The sequence below is a fragment of the Calidris pugnax genome, unplaced genomic scaffold, assembly GCF_001431845.1.
Source record: "Calidris pugnax isolate Ruff unplaced genomic scaffold, ASM143184v1 scaffold217, whole genome shotgun sequence".
Classification (NCBI taxonomy): Eukaryota; Metazoa; Chordata; class Aves; order Charadriiformes; family Scolopacidae; genus Calidris; species Calidris pugnax.
Genome location: NW_015090962.1, coordinates 162,751 through 175,847, shown reverse-complemented (window position 1 = coordinate 175,847; position 13,097 = coordinate 162,751). Strand labels below are relative to the sequence as shown.

Below are 13,097 nucleotides of genomic sequence, written 5' to 3'. Positions count from 1 at the left end.
TCCAAAGATAACATTATAAAAACCACCACTCGTAGCGTGTTGGAGAGCATCAGTGCTCCTGGTTAAGGAGGAGACCGTGAATGGTTGTTTCAAAACCTTTAAAGCATCAAAGTGCTTTAATTAGCCGTTTAATTAGCCGTTATCACAGGACACAGGTTCACAGTTGAGCAGCCCGAGGGAGTTGGGGTCCCCGTGGGTGCTGTGGGGGGACAGAATGACCTGGAGGAGGCTGTGCTGGCACCGGTGGCTCCTGTCACTGGGGGGAGAGGCCACCCCCTGCTCCCCCCAGGCTCAGAGTTGCTCCTGGGCACCAAGAGGAGGGTGGCAGAGGGAGGACCTGGCCCTGGGGCACCTATGGATCCTCCAACACCGGCCTGAAGAGGGAGAAGGCACATCTCCCAGGTGAGCCCTGAATGTCATCGTTGGGACTCTTTGGCTCTACTGGTTTGAGGGTCCCCCAGGGGTCTCCCAGCTCCTTCCCCAGCCCAAGGCAGATGGGAAATAGAATCACAGAAACGTCTGGGTTGGAAAGGACCTTTCGGACCATCGGTCCAACCCAGCACTGACCAACCCACCACTGACCCATGTCCCTCAGCACCACGTCTGCCCGGCTTTGAAATCCCTCCAGGGATGGTGGCTCCACCACTGCCCTGGGCAGCCCATTCCAAGGCTTCACAGCCCTTTTGGTGGAGAAATTTTTCCCAATATCCATCCTAAACCTCCCCTGGCACAACTTGAGGCCATTTCCTCTTGTCCCATCGCCTGTTCCTTGGGAAAAGAAACCGACCCCCCCTGGCTACACCCTCCTTCCAGGGGGCTGTAGAGAGCGGTGGGGTCTCCCCTCACCCCTCTTTTCTCCAGGCTGCAATAGCTGAAGCCCTGTCCTCTGGAGGTCTCCATGGCAGGGGCAGTGCCGGGAGGAGATGCAGGAGGTTCTGGGGAGGTTGTTCCTCCATGGATTCCCTCAGGCTGCCTGGGATCTGGAGCCACCCTGGGCTGAGGGGGCAGAAGGAGCAGCTCCTGCCCCTCTCCCTGACAGACCTTTGGGGGGACATATTGTGGGATGTCACCTCCCCAGGTGTGGAGTCAGGAGCAGGGGAGGGAGGGAACACACCTGCCTCTGCCCTTCCTTTCTACAGAGGGGTTTTTTTCCAGCCTGAATCAACAGAGAAATCACACCAGAATGACCAGAAACAGCAAACACAACCAGAGAGAGCTCACGGGGGGAGATGGAGCTCCCCGTGTCCACCTCCTGGCTCCAAGGTGGCATCAGATTGTCACCTCCCCTGCTCCTGCTGACCAGCCCGGCCTGTCTGTGCCCCCTCATCCCCACCTCTGCCTTCCCGGGAGGATTCACAGGCTCCCCAACTGCAGGAAAGGTATTCCCAGGAGGAAAAAAAATAATGGAATTTTGAATAGATAAGGCTGGAGACACGATTTTCTGCATGTTTACATGCTAGAACATGAAATTAATTTACTTGACACTCTGGTGTCTCAGGAGTAAGTATCAATTTTTATAGTTTACATGAAAATAAATCTTTTTTTTTCTTTTTTTTTCTCCTTACAGCACGATGAGTACACTGTATGTACATTTGCTTCTGTTTATATACACAAATATTTAAGTACGTGGACGCGTCGGGGACTGACAAAGGGGTTCTGTTCTGCTCTACGAAGAAGGAAGGGGGTGTTTTTTTTGGCAGTCCCTGGGGAGGGGGGTGTGTGGCAGCCCCCGGCCCTGTCTCTGCGGAGCCGGGACGGGCCGAGTCCTGGGGAGCGACGGAGCCTCATGGGGTCTGGACACCACGGAGAGCACAGAAGCAGTGACAAAGGCTGGTCTTGCTGAGAGGAAAACGTCTTTACATCGTGTCCTTTGGCTGTGGGGATTGTCCATCAGTGAAAACCCAAGCCAACGTGAAGCTCCAGCGGGTCCCCCCCCCGTCATGGCCGCCCTCTGTCCCCTCAGCTCCACTGAAGCCACCACCATGTCCTCCTTGATGTGGCTCAGCTTCCTCTCACTCTCACAACTCCCCTCCAGACAACAAAATTACACTTTTCCAGCCACCCCCAAGCCTGAAAATATTTTTCATGGTGGTGGGGGAGTGGGTGGGTTTCATCTCCACCCCCTCAACCTCCGCGTCCCTCGCTGCTGCTGCTGCTGCCGCCGCCTGGAGACCCCCCCGCCTCCAGGAGCTCTCAGTTGATCTCCCCCTCCGTGAACTCCTCCTTGATGGACTGTTTGCGGGATTTGCAGTCCGGGAGGTCGAAGCCAAAGTCCGCCCAGTCGTCGGGGGCGCCGCGGTTGGGGATGGTGATGGTGTGGCGCACGCGGAAGTGGACGGCCTCCATCACCCGCTGCCGCTGCAGCTCCCCCGAGCTGCCGATGGAGATGGTGGAGGCGTTGCTGCTGGAGCGTAGGAGCTGCTGCCCCCCGTAGTCGTGGCTCTGCTTCAGCTCCTGCAGACCCCTCCAGATGATCATACGGTACTGCTCCGGGATCTTCAGTGCTCCGAGATCCTGCAAGAACACCATCATCTCTAAGGCATGGCCGGTGGAGACGTGGCAGCACCCACAGGAGTGAATCCCAGACCCCCAAGATCGTGTTTTGGGGGAGAAACCGTGGGCATTTTGCCCAAAGCACCCAGCGGTGGCCAGGTTGGACCTCCCCCTGGTCATGGCCCCAAGCCCATGGGTGATTTCTCCTTCGTGTCCAATGGCCAGTCAACCAAACACTGCAGATTGGTGTTGGTTTTTCCAACCAAAAACCAACCAAGCTTTCCAGGTTGGAAATTGGTTTTTCTAGATTTTTTTTTTGGGGGTGGGTTCAGATCAGTCCCTAAAGGGGGCCTACGGGAGATGGGGAGGGACTCTTGAGGGGAGCCATAAGATGGGGGGGAAGGGTTTGACACTGAAAGAGGAGAGATTGAGATGAGATCTGGGGAAGAACTTCTTTGGTGTGAGGGTGGTGAGAGCCTGGCCCAGGTTGCCCAGAGAAGCTGTGGCTGCCCCATCCCTGGAGGGGTTCAAGGCCAGGTTGGAGGGGGCTTGGAGCAACCTGGTCTGGTGGGAGGTGTCCCTGCCCAGGGCAGGGGGTGGCACTTTGGGGGGTTTAGGGTCCCTTCCCACCCGAATTATTCCGTGATTCTATGATCAAACTGATGGGACGCCAGTGGCAAAGCAGGGTGTGAAGTGTCCTCATGTGTTTTCTGGGCTGAGGACTCTCCTCCAGTCCAGGACCAGGAGGTTGGAGCAGCACTGGCCCCAGGGACCGGTGTCACACACCAGTGGGACAACAGGTTGTGGTTATAAAGCCAAATGAGACCAATAACCTCGGGATGGGGGGCCCTGCACCAGCCATCACCGTCGTAGCAAGAGGTGCCAGAGATCCACGTCAACGCCAAACACAGAGACCGGGGTGAGGGTTAACCAGAGCAGACGAGTACGTAATTAGTAACTACAAATTGCTGGGACACACAGCTCAGGGGCTGGGACACGTTCTGGCCGTACCAAACGCCTCCCTCGCCAGCTTGCAGACGGGTCACGGGGTTAGTTGGGAACATTTGGTCCAAGACCAGGCTAAAGTTACGCAACTGGCCCCAGCTACCAAGGAAAAACCATCGTGTCTCCAGGGGCTGCGTGGTCACAGCGAGGTCCTGCTCCCCACCAGGGACCAAAACAAATTGCCCGGGGCAAAACAAGAGCAGGGCAGGAGCCAAAAACACCAGCTCAGGGATTTGCAGGGCTTGCTACGGCTCAAAGGGGCTTAAGATTTAATGTTTTTTTCTCCTCCTCGTTACCCCGATGGGCTGGGGAAGCCGGTGCCACCCTCGACATCGTCACCGAGAGAGGCAGCAGCAGATGCTCTGTGCAAACTCAGGCATTTCTAGCATTTCTGCTGGTTTTCACACCAGCTTTTACCTGACCTGGACTATTTCATCCCAGGGTTGCCTTAATACAAGAGCCCTGGGCTTGACTCCCTTATTTCAGCCTCTTTTGCCTTAAAGATTATCAGGGGAAGAGTAAGATCAGATTTAGAACTCGCTGGGCTGCCGTGTTCCTGCTGGTTTGAGGGGGTTGGGGTTATTTCACTGAGCACCTCAGCTGGGTTTTCTGTGTTTTAGGTGGAAAAATCTACCCGGGGATCCCTTAGCTTTTTTCTGCCTGACAGTCTGGAGGAACCAACTGAGGCTCAGGTGGCTGCTGCCGGTGACAGAGCTCCTGCCAAACCCTCAGGAGCCCGGGGGGATGCAGGAATGGGAGGGGTAAATCCTGGGGAGCAAATATTCTGCGTGAGGGGCTGGTCCAGAGCTTCCCCGTCCCTTTCCAAGGGCTTTGCCCTCTCTTTTCACATGGACAGCTGAGAGAAACGAGCGGTAAGAAGAGATCTCCCCCAAAGCATTTACCTCTATGGATAGGTTCTGCAGGTGGTAAATATTCTGTAACCCTTGGGAGGTGAAATAGTCGATGCAGTTTGGACACCCCAATCCTGTTAAAAAACTGCAGAAAAAATTTGGAAAATAAAGTGGCGTTAACTTCTCCGGAACCACAGCTCTGCAGCCCCAAGCCCTGTGTGGGGTCACTGGGAGGCAGGGGGACTATGATGAGTGCCCCCAACCCCACTTGGGGCAGGCAGGGGGGTGGCAGATCTCCCCTGGGGGTATCCCAGCTGCCTTTTTTCTGGGGCTGTTGCCACCCCAAGCGTGACCTCCTTTGCCACTAACCTCAAAGTGAAGCCTGGGACAAGTCTCATTCCTAAAACTGCATTTTGTTATTCTCCTGCTCTTTGGAGGCTTCAGCTGAATAACTTGGAATAACCAGAGGGAGGGGGGGTCATGCCTGAGTGTGGGCAGCGAAGCCAGTCCCTGCTCTGTGGGACAGAGGAGGGGGTTTGCACGTCATCAGGGGGGGGCTGCAGCCCCACAGCACAGCCCCCCTGCCTCGGGAGGGTCTGAATTTCACTGAATTTTTAGAGTTGGAAGGGACCAGAGAGATCATCCAGTCCAAATCCCCTGCTAAAGGAGGGTCTGTCGCAATGTTCGGGGTCTTTTTCAAGACTGAAATGTTAAAAAGTGGCCTTTAAAAGGTTAAAAAGCACCTGGATGGTAGCGCATCCCCGGAGCCCTTTGCAGAGGAAGGGGGAGTTCACAAAGCTACGGGCTGGTTTGACAGGAGGGAAAAGACTCTCGTTTGGATGCATTTTTAATTTTTAATTAAGCAAGGATGGATTACCCAGGTAGAGGTACACAAGGGTGATCGGGTAGGGAGCTGGGCTTTGGATTCTGAGATGAGATTTCACCAGCAGTGATTTCTCAGCTGGGACCAGTGGCCAGTTGAGCAGTTAGGAGACAGATCCGAGGGTTAGAGCGAGGGAGGGACAGCAAGAAACACCGGGGGAGGAGACAGACAGGGCACGGGTCGCCTTCCCTACCTGACGAGGCTGGGGTCGGGGTTGTAGGGCGGCGGGGGGGTGCAGTGTGACCCGGAGACCATGGACTGGGAGGAGTGGCCCCCGTTCATCTCTCCGTTGGGTTGCATGGGGTGGCTGTTCAGCATCCCGGGTCCTGGTGATGAACACAGCCATTAGACATCACCCCTCCTGGGATAACCCCCCCAGTCCCTCGGCAGGGACCCCACCCAGGTGGGCAGAGCCCCTGAGAGGGGGGGGATGGATGCCCGGGGTGGTGAGGAGGACCTTACCCATGGCCCCCAGGCCGGGTGTGGGGCCGGAGCTGTGCTGGGGGGGCTGCCCCACCAGCTGGTTGACGGAGGGCAGCTTGTTGATTCCCCCACCGTGGACCTTATTCATGGGTGAAAGGACGGGCCCGTAGGAGGACGGGGTCTGCAGCTGGGTCCTGCTTGGAGAAAGCAAGGGGGGGGGTCAGCAGAGGGATGGAGCCCCCCATGCCCCATCCAGGGCTCCCCTCTGGCCCATCACACCTCCCCACAGGGGGCTCTGGGAGGAGGAGAAGGTGTTTTGCACCAATAATGGTGGTCTGGAGGTGGCAGAGGTGCTGTGGACACCCCAGGGCTGGTCCCAGCCTCCCCCTGCCCTCGGGGGGCTGCTCTGGCCGTACTCACTGTCGCTGCAGGAGCTGCTGCTGCTGCTGCCTGTAGGAATCCACCAGCTGCTGCGGGACCAGCTCCACCAGCTCCAGGCTCTCCTTTATCTTCATCAGGATCTCGAAGTTCTCCCGGCCTCGCACCTGGAGGAGGGAACAAGCCCGGGGCTCTGCTTGGTTCCTGTCCCACCTCATCACTGTCCCTGTGGCCCTTTTTCCCCATCCAGCTGCACAAGGTGCAGAGTCACGGTGTCCAGGGACTGTGGGGGGGTCCAGAACCCCCTTGGACATGTGAAATCACAGATGCTTTTGCTCCTGGGCTCTAGGTCCCTGATCAGCCCCCATCCCTGCTGCTCTGCAGGAGACCGTGCAGCCCCGTCCTGCCCAGCATCACATCCCCAGAGCATTTGTGGGGATGGGGGCCAGGCTGGATGGGGCTTTGAGCGACCTGCTCTAGTGGGAGGTGTCCCTGCCCATGGCAGGGGGGTTGGAACTTGATGATCTTTAAGGTCCCTTCCAACTCTAACCATTCTATGATCAATTTTTGGCAGAAGGGACGATGTCACCATCATCCCGAGCCGAGCTCTCCACCAGTGCAGCTCACTGACACTTACTGGCACGTAGTACATCTCCTCCTCCCCGTGCCTCCGTTTCTTGACACCAGTCCCCAGTGCCGGGATGCCCTGGGGGCTCTGCTTGAAGGCTGGAAGGGAGAGAAGAGCGTTTCCAGGCTGTCCCCAGGAGGGCAGGACACGTGGGGGGGCACCTCAGCTCCCTGCCGTGCAGGATGAGGGCTGCTCCCCTGGGTTCTGGCGTTGATGGTGTCCCTTTATTAGCAATAATTCTAGGAAGGAGTTTTTCACAGAAAGAGTGGTTGGGCATTGGAATAGGCTGCCCAGGGAGGGGGTTGAGTCACCATCCCTGGCTGTGTTTAAGGGCCGTTTAGATGCAGTGCTGAGGGACATGGTGTAGGGGAGGACTTTGTAGAGTAGGGGAGATGGTTGGACTCGATGATCCCAAGGGTCTCTTCCAACCTGAATGATTGCTTCTATGATTCTATAATAATGAAGAACAAATTTATCTGGATGTGAAAGCCCTGCACAAACTTTTGCAAAATCTAAAATCTCCTATTTATGAGATTTTAGATTTAGTTCAGAAAAAGGCAAAGCGTCGTGCCTGGGTGGGTGTTTGAGCCCGAACTTCTGGAGCGCAGTGATTGTGGGTGCAATGGGAAAGGAGCTGAGGCAGAATGGGAAAGGGGGGTGCTGGCCGGGAGCACCCTGATGACCCCCCAGCTCTGTCCCCCGGGAAGGGACTCACTGCGTTTGTTGGTGTTGCCGTTTTTGGCCGCGCTCTCGTTCAGGGCTTGCTGCTCTCGGTAATGGTCCTCATCCGCCTTGCGGTCCCTGCCGGGGCAGGCACAGATCCGTCCCTCAAACGACCTCCTTCCCAGGACTTGGCCACTGGGAGGAGAGAGAGAGAGAGAAGTTGGTGACTCTCTGCTCAGCCCAGCACGTGATGGTCCAGAAAAACCAGGACCCACAGCAGCAAAGTGCCACCCCATCCCTCCGTGCCATTGAGCCCCCCCGGGCACTGAGTGCAGGGAGCCCCTCAGCATCTCTCTCCTGGGGAAGAGTTGCTCCTGGGGCAGAAGAAGGCTTCATCTGCAGGGGGAGAAGCCAACGTTGGGCTGGGTCCCCGGTCCCTCCATGCCAATGGGCAGAGAAGAGCCTTTTCCAGGCTGTTGGGGTGCTGCCACGTCCCCATCCCCTGGGGGTGCTCCCTGAAGGGCAGGATTCCCTCCCGAGGGACCCCAGCCCCATAGCCGAGGGGATCCCTGCTCCCACAGCCACTCACTCTCTCGTCTCCAGGGTGATGATGATGAGGATGGGCCTCCTGTTCATTCCTCCCACGCAGCTGCTGTTGCACATGAAGTTGTACAGGATGGTGGTGAACTCCGTCCCCACCTGCCCGGGAGGGGAGAGCAGGCACTGAGTGATAGGGGGGGCAGGCTGGGACCCCCAGGAGTGATGGAGGGGGGGGTGGATGCAGGATGGGACCCCCAGGAGTGATTGGGGGGGGTGGATGCAGGCTGGGACCCCCAGGAAATGATGGGGGGAGGCAAACTGGGACCCTCCAGCTCCTGGCCTGGGGCTGGCACCTTGGCAGGGCGAACAGGGGAGCTCTGAGGGGGAGCTCACCAGGGAAGGGAGGTGTTTGGGGGGGTCCTATCTGGGAAGAGGGGACAGTACAATGACTGTGGGGACAATCCAGGGCTGGATTGGAAGGAATTTCCCTTTGCACCCCACTTCCCAGGAACAGGATGCCCTGGGATGCTTCACGGGGCTGGGAGCTGAGGATGCTTGAACGCAGTGGCCACCGGTGAGCAAGCTGGGGTGGCCTCAGAGGTGCCACAGCCAGCAGGGCTCCTGCTGGGGACACAAACGTGCCCAATCACCAGCGGGTTCACCCCCAGCATGGGCAGAACTGCTGTAGCCCAGAGAGAGGGTCCTGACCCGCCCCCCAGCCCGGATACCTGTGGGGGCTCGTAGGGCACCATCACGCTCTGCCTCCCCGTCACGGGGTCGTCCACGTACTGGGAGAGGTTGTTGCCTTCCACCCGGATGAGGTGGCTGGCGGGGGCTGACTGGCCTGCAAGGCAAACAGACCACTGTGGTAGGACCTGGCGATGTCCCCCCCCCAGCCCCGACTGCATCCCCCAGCCCCAGCTGTGCCCCCTGACACCCCCACACCCCCAGAGCATCACTCACCATCGTTGAAGTCGCGCCCGAGCTCGTGGTTGGGGCAACGTTTCACCACCTCGGTGACGTGCTCTGCCTTCTTGTAGATGGGCATGGCCCGGATGATGGTGCCCGGGGGAGGGGGGGTGGACACCTTGATCTGGATGGGGCATGTTTTCGCGATCTGACAGTAGAGTTTCTTCAGCAGGGGGGAGTACTGGAAGAGAAGGGACACCCATCACCGGCCTGACGGGGCGGTGGAGGAGGTGGTGCTGCTCTACCTGCAATTAAACTGAGCTCTGCCATGGATGAAGCTTGGCTCGACCCGAAAAACATTGATTTTGGGGGTATAAAGCTGCTGTGGGGTAAATGCAGGGCTCCCTTCTCCACTCCAGGGCTGGGCTCAGGCTGATGTTCCTGCGTCCACTGAGATGTTCCTCCTCCCTCGACTCCTCTCACCCACCCGCCGCTTTCTCCCCACTCCCAGGGAAATGCCACCACAGCAGTAAAGCAGCAAATTAAAATAAGGACTTGTTATAAAGCCAATTATGGTCCGTGGCACCGCAGCCCCCCTGGAGGGCCAGTGCTGGTGCCCGAGCTGCTCCGTGTGCCAGGAGAAGGGGATGGCACCCGGGATCCTCGGCAGCTCCATGAGGGATGACAGCGCTGCAAACCGCTCCTGCGCCCTCCCTGCGCCTCGTAGGGGACTGACAGCAGGAAAATCAGCCTGTCTTTGTGATCTCTAGGCTCGATATTTGTTTTTTCCCCTGGAAATATTTAAATATGACCAAATTCACCCGCTCTGCATTGTATCCATATAAACCATATAGAACCACCGACCGGGTGCGGGGCTGGGCGCTGCAGGAAGGGTTCCCCAGCTCAGCCGACGTGCTCGGGCAAAGCAGGAGCCCTGGCTACACTGTGGCTGAGGGGAAATCTTGCTGAAAACCAGCTGAAAACCCTCGCTCATACATCCCTCTGCCCATTTTGGAAAGGTGACCCCCAACAAGGCACAGAGCTCCGGGCTGAGCCCCAGGCTGGGAGCACTGAGGGCGCCGACGCACCACAGCCCAAGGAAATCGTGCTTACTGTCATTAACAGAATCACAGCTAATTATGCAAGACCTTGGGGTTTAATTCTGACCAGCAGGTGTGACACAGGCAGGGTCTGTCCCCACCTGTGCAGCCACTCGCAGTGACAGCGGTGGCTCACGGAGGGGAGGAGGATGCTCTGCAGCGCCCGGAGCCGCTTGTTGATGGAAAACATTCCCCTTCTTTGGAGATTTTCAAGCCCCGCCTGGATGCTCCTGAGTAACATGCTCTGACAAGCTCTGGGTGGTCCTGCTTTGGCAGGGCAGTTGGACTAGATGATCTCTATGGTCCCTGCCAACTCTAAAAATTCAGTGAAATTCAGTGAAACATGTTGTGGCCACCAAAACCACTCCTCATGAGGCCACAAGGGATTTGCTGGGGTAAGAGCAAGGGGCAAACTCCTCTCCTAAGGCCCTTGGACCTGCTCAGCTCGGGGGAAGCTCCTGGTGGGATGGAAAATGGGAATGGAAGCAGTGTGCTGGGGAGCCAGCCCTGCTTGCCTCCCCCCAGGACGGGTCCAGGCACAGCAGAGCCCCTCAGCCGTGGTGTCCATCACCTCTGGGACCATCCTGGGTCCAGTCCCACCAGAAGCCACCATCTGCAGCAGGACTGGGCTGGCAGTGCCAGGGGGTGGGGAGGCTGCTCCTCGCTGCAGGAAAAGGTGGGGGGGACTAAAAATTCAGTGAAATTCAGTGAAACATGTTGTGGCCACCAAAACCACTCCTCATGAGGCCACAAGGGATTTGCTGGGGTAAGAGCAAGGGGCAAACTCCTCTCCTAAGGCCCTTGGACCTGCTCAGCTCGGGGGAAGCTCCTGGTGGGATGGAAAATGGGAATGGAAGCAGTGTGCTGGGGAGCCAGCCCTGCTTGCCTCCCCCCAGGACGGGTCCAGGCACAGCAGAGCCCCTCAGCCGTGGTGTCCATCACCTCTGGGACCATCCTGGGTCCAGTCCCACCAGAAGCCACCATCTGCAGCAGGACTGGGCTGGCAGTGCCAGGGGGTGGGGAGGCTGCTCCTCGCTGCAGGAAAAGGTGGGGGGGAAGGCAGAGCCTTCAGCTTCCAGTAAAGGCGTGTGTCGGCTCCCAGGTGTGGGGATGTGCAATTCCCTTCCACCTCGCCAGTGCCACGCTGGTTTTCCACCTCACAAAGAATGTGTTTGCTATAACAGGAGCCCACCCCTGCCGCAACGGGGAGAAGCCAGTCCCTGCATGGCAGGGCATGTTCCTGCTCCAAAAGTATTTTATCTCATCCCCACAACACACCGCCCCGTGCCAAAAAAATACCACCGTGCAGAGTGTTTGTGAGGAGGTTAAAGCTTGTCCTCAGCCATCCCAGTACAGGTGTGCTACAGAGGCCAACGAGGCTCCCTCCACCACCAGGCTATGAGTTGCCCCTCCTGGGGGGTCCTGAGCCTGGGCTGCCCTAATTGGGGGACCCCAGGGCTGGGCAGCGAGCACGGGGCTGGTAGGGCACCAGGGATGGCTCAGTCCTCATCTCCTCACTGCCCTGAGCCCATCCCGATGTCCCTGCACATCAGGAGGGTCTGCAGAGGGATCTGTGCTTCCCCATCCCGCTGCCCTTTCACAGAATCACAGAATCTTCTAGGTTGGAAGGGACCTTAAAGATCATCTTGTCCAACCGTCAACCTCACTGACAAAAATAGACACCCACACAACAAACAAGGAGCATCATCACTAAACCATACCTCCCAGCACTACATCAACCCCTCTTTTGAACACCTCCAGGGATGGGGCCTCAACCACCTCCCTGGGCAGCCCATTCCAATGGCTGAGAACCCTTTCAGTGAAAAAAATTTTCCTAATATCCAGCCTGAACCTCCCCTGGTGTAACTTGAGGCCATTTCCTCTTGTCCTGTCGCCTGTGACTTGAGAAAAGAGACCGACCCCCACCTCTCTACACCCTCCTTTCAGGGATTTGGAGAGAGGGGATCCAGCCATGGGCTGAGCAAGCCCCTGTTGCCCACGGTGGCTCCCAGTGAGCCTGGGTGGGCTCCTACCACCCCGGGAACTGCTGCGGGGGCAAACGAGGTAAAGCATTTTCAGGTGGTGTTTCTAAGGGAGGTACAAAAGGGAGAGGCTCCTGCCCAGGGAGGCTGCAGCAGCTCCTGCAGGGGGAGGATGTGTTGGACCCGTGGCCAGCAGCAGGTACCAGCCACCAGGGAGAGCAGGGGGTGGGCTGGTGGGGGACAGGTCCCAGGGGGAGATGCTGTGGTCACTGGTGGGTGTGATCGGGAGCTGTGACGTGAAGCTGGATCTGGCAGCAGGAAATAATCCTGGGTATTGGAGGCACAGGGACTTGCTGGAGGGAGAGGATGCTTAGAAACCTCACTTTTCACTGAAATACCCACGTTTTGCACTGAAACCCTGATGATGCTGACTACACCTTGACTCCACAGGTAGGTTGACTTGCTGGAGGGAGAAGATGCTTAGAAACCCTACCTTTCAGTGAAATCCCCACATTTTGCACTGAAACCCTGATGATGCTGACCACACCTTGACTCCATGGCCAGGTTGACTTTCCAGCTGTGATCCCATGTTTCCAGCAGGGATTGTCTCCAAACTGGGTCCCACTGGGAAGGTGGTTACTCCCCTCTGTCTGGCTGGAAGCAGCAGCTCTGGTGTGGCCGTGGCCCCCATAGCTGCTCGCCCACAGTATGGGGGCTTCACTCCCTCCTTTGGAGGAGACAACATGGCAAAACAAGGGTTATTTGGAGGGGGGGGCTCTTCCTTGCCAGGTGTTAAAATACTGACAACTCCTGTCAAAGGATCCTTTCATGTAGACATTCCCGGGCAGCCCTCGACATGCCTGGGAAATATAACTGCTCTGGAAGAGCAGAGGTGCATTATGGCAAGTTCTTTGGTAACAAATTCTCTCATTATACCATGTTATGACATGGATAAATCTCTGTTAAATAGCAGAGTGATTGCCCCGCAGGGAGAAAGGCTGCCGCTCAACGCAGGCATGCCTCCACTGATAACCTTATCGTGTCTTAACAGCTCCAGGATTGCCTTCAAAGATCCTGCCACAATAACAAACTATTCTTTTAAGGAACTCCGTGCTGATAATTCTGGGCAAGAAACGTCAGGGCTGTGCCCTGCATGGCCAGGCTTCCCTGCTGGGGCAAAGCATTCCTGGGCTCACAGCCCCAGCCCGTTCATGGCCACCAAGGGAAATGAGCATTATGGTT

At 57.4% G+C, this 13,097-nt stretch overlaps 1 protein-coding gene across 4 annotated transcripts in view; it reads right to left on the bottom strand.

The window, feature by feature from the left end:
* Positions 1–706: 706 nt before the first annotated feature.
* The window catches only part of TP73 (tumor protein p73), a 29,103-nt gene continuing 16,712 nt past the window's right edge, over positions 707–13,097 (bottom strand). Inside the window, exons 3-12 of one of the 4 annotated variants that reach the window (XM_014952429.1) lie at positions 8,828–9,014; positions 8,593–8,708; positions 7,914–8,023; positions 7,377–7,519; positions 6,671–6,759; positions 6,076–6,200; positions 5,695–5,852; positions 5,426–5,558; positions 4,401–4,494; positions 707–2,514 (exon numbers count right to left, since the gene is read on the bottom strand). In XM_014952429.1, the coding sequence (XP_014807915.1) occupies positions 2,194–2,514; positions 4,401–4,494; positions 5,426–5,558; positions 5,695–5,852; positions 6,076–6,200; positions 6,671–6,759; positions 7,377–7,519; positions 7,914–8,023; positions 8,593–8,708; positions 8,828–9,014 (1,476 nt within the window). In that variant the 3' untranslated portion in view covers positions 707–2,193. The remainder of the gene's footprint in view (positions 2,515–4,400; positions 4,495–5,425; positions 5,559–5,694; positions 5,853–6,075; positions 6,201–6,670; positions 6,760–7,376; positions 7,520–7,913; positions 8,024–8,592; positions 8,709–8,827; positions 9,015–13,097) is intronic. The other 3 variants (XM_014952430.1, XM_014952431.1, XM_014952432.1) reach the window with 3 other exon arrangements.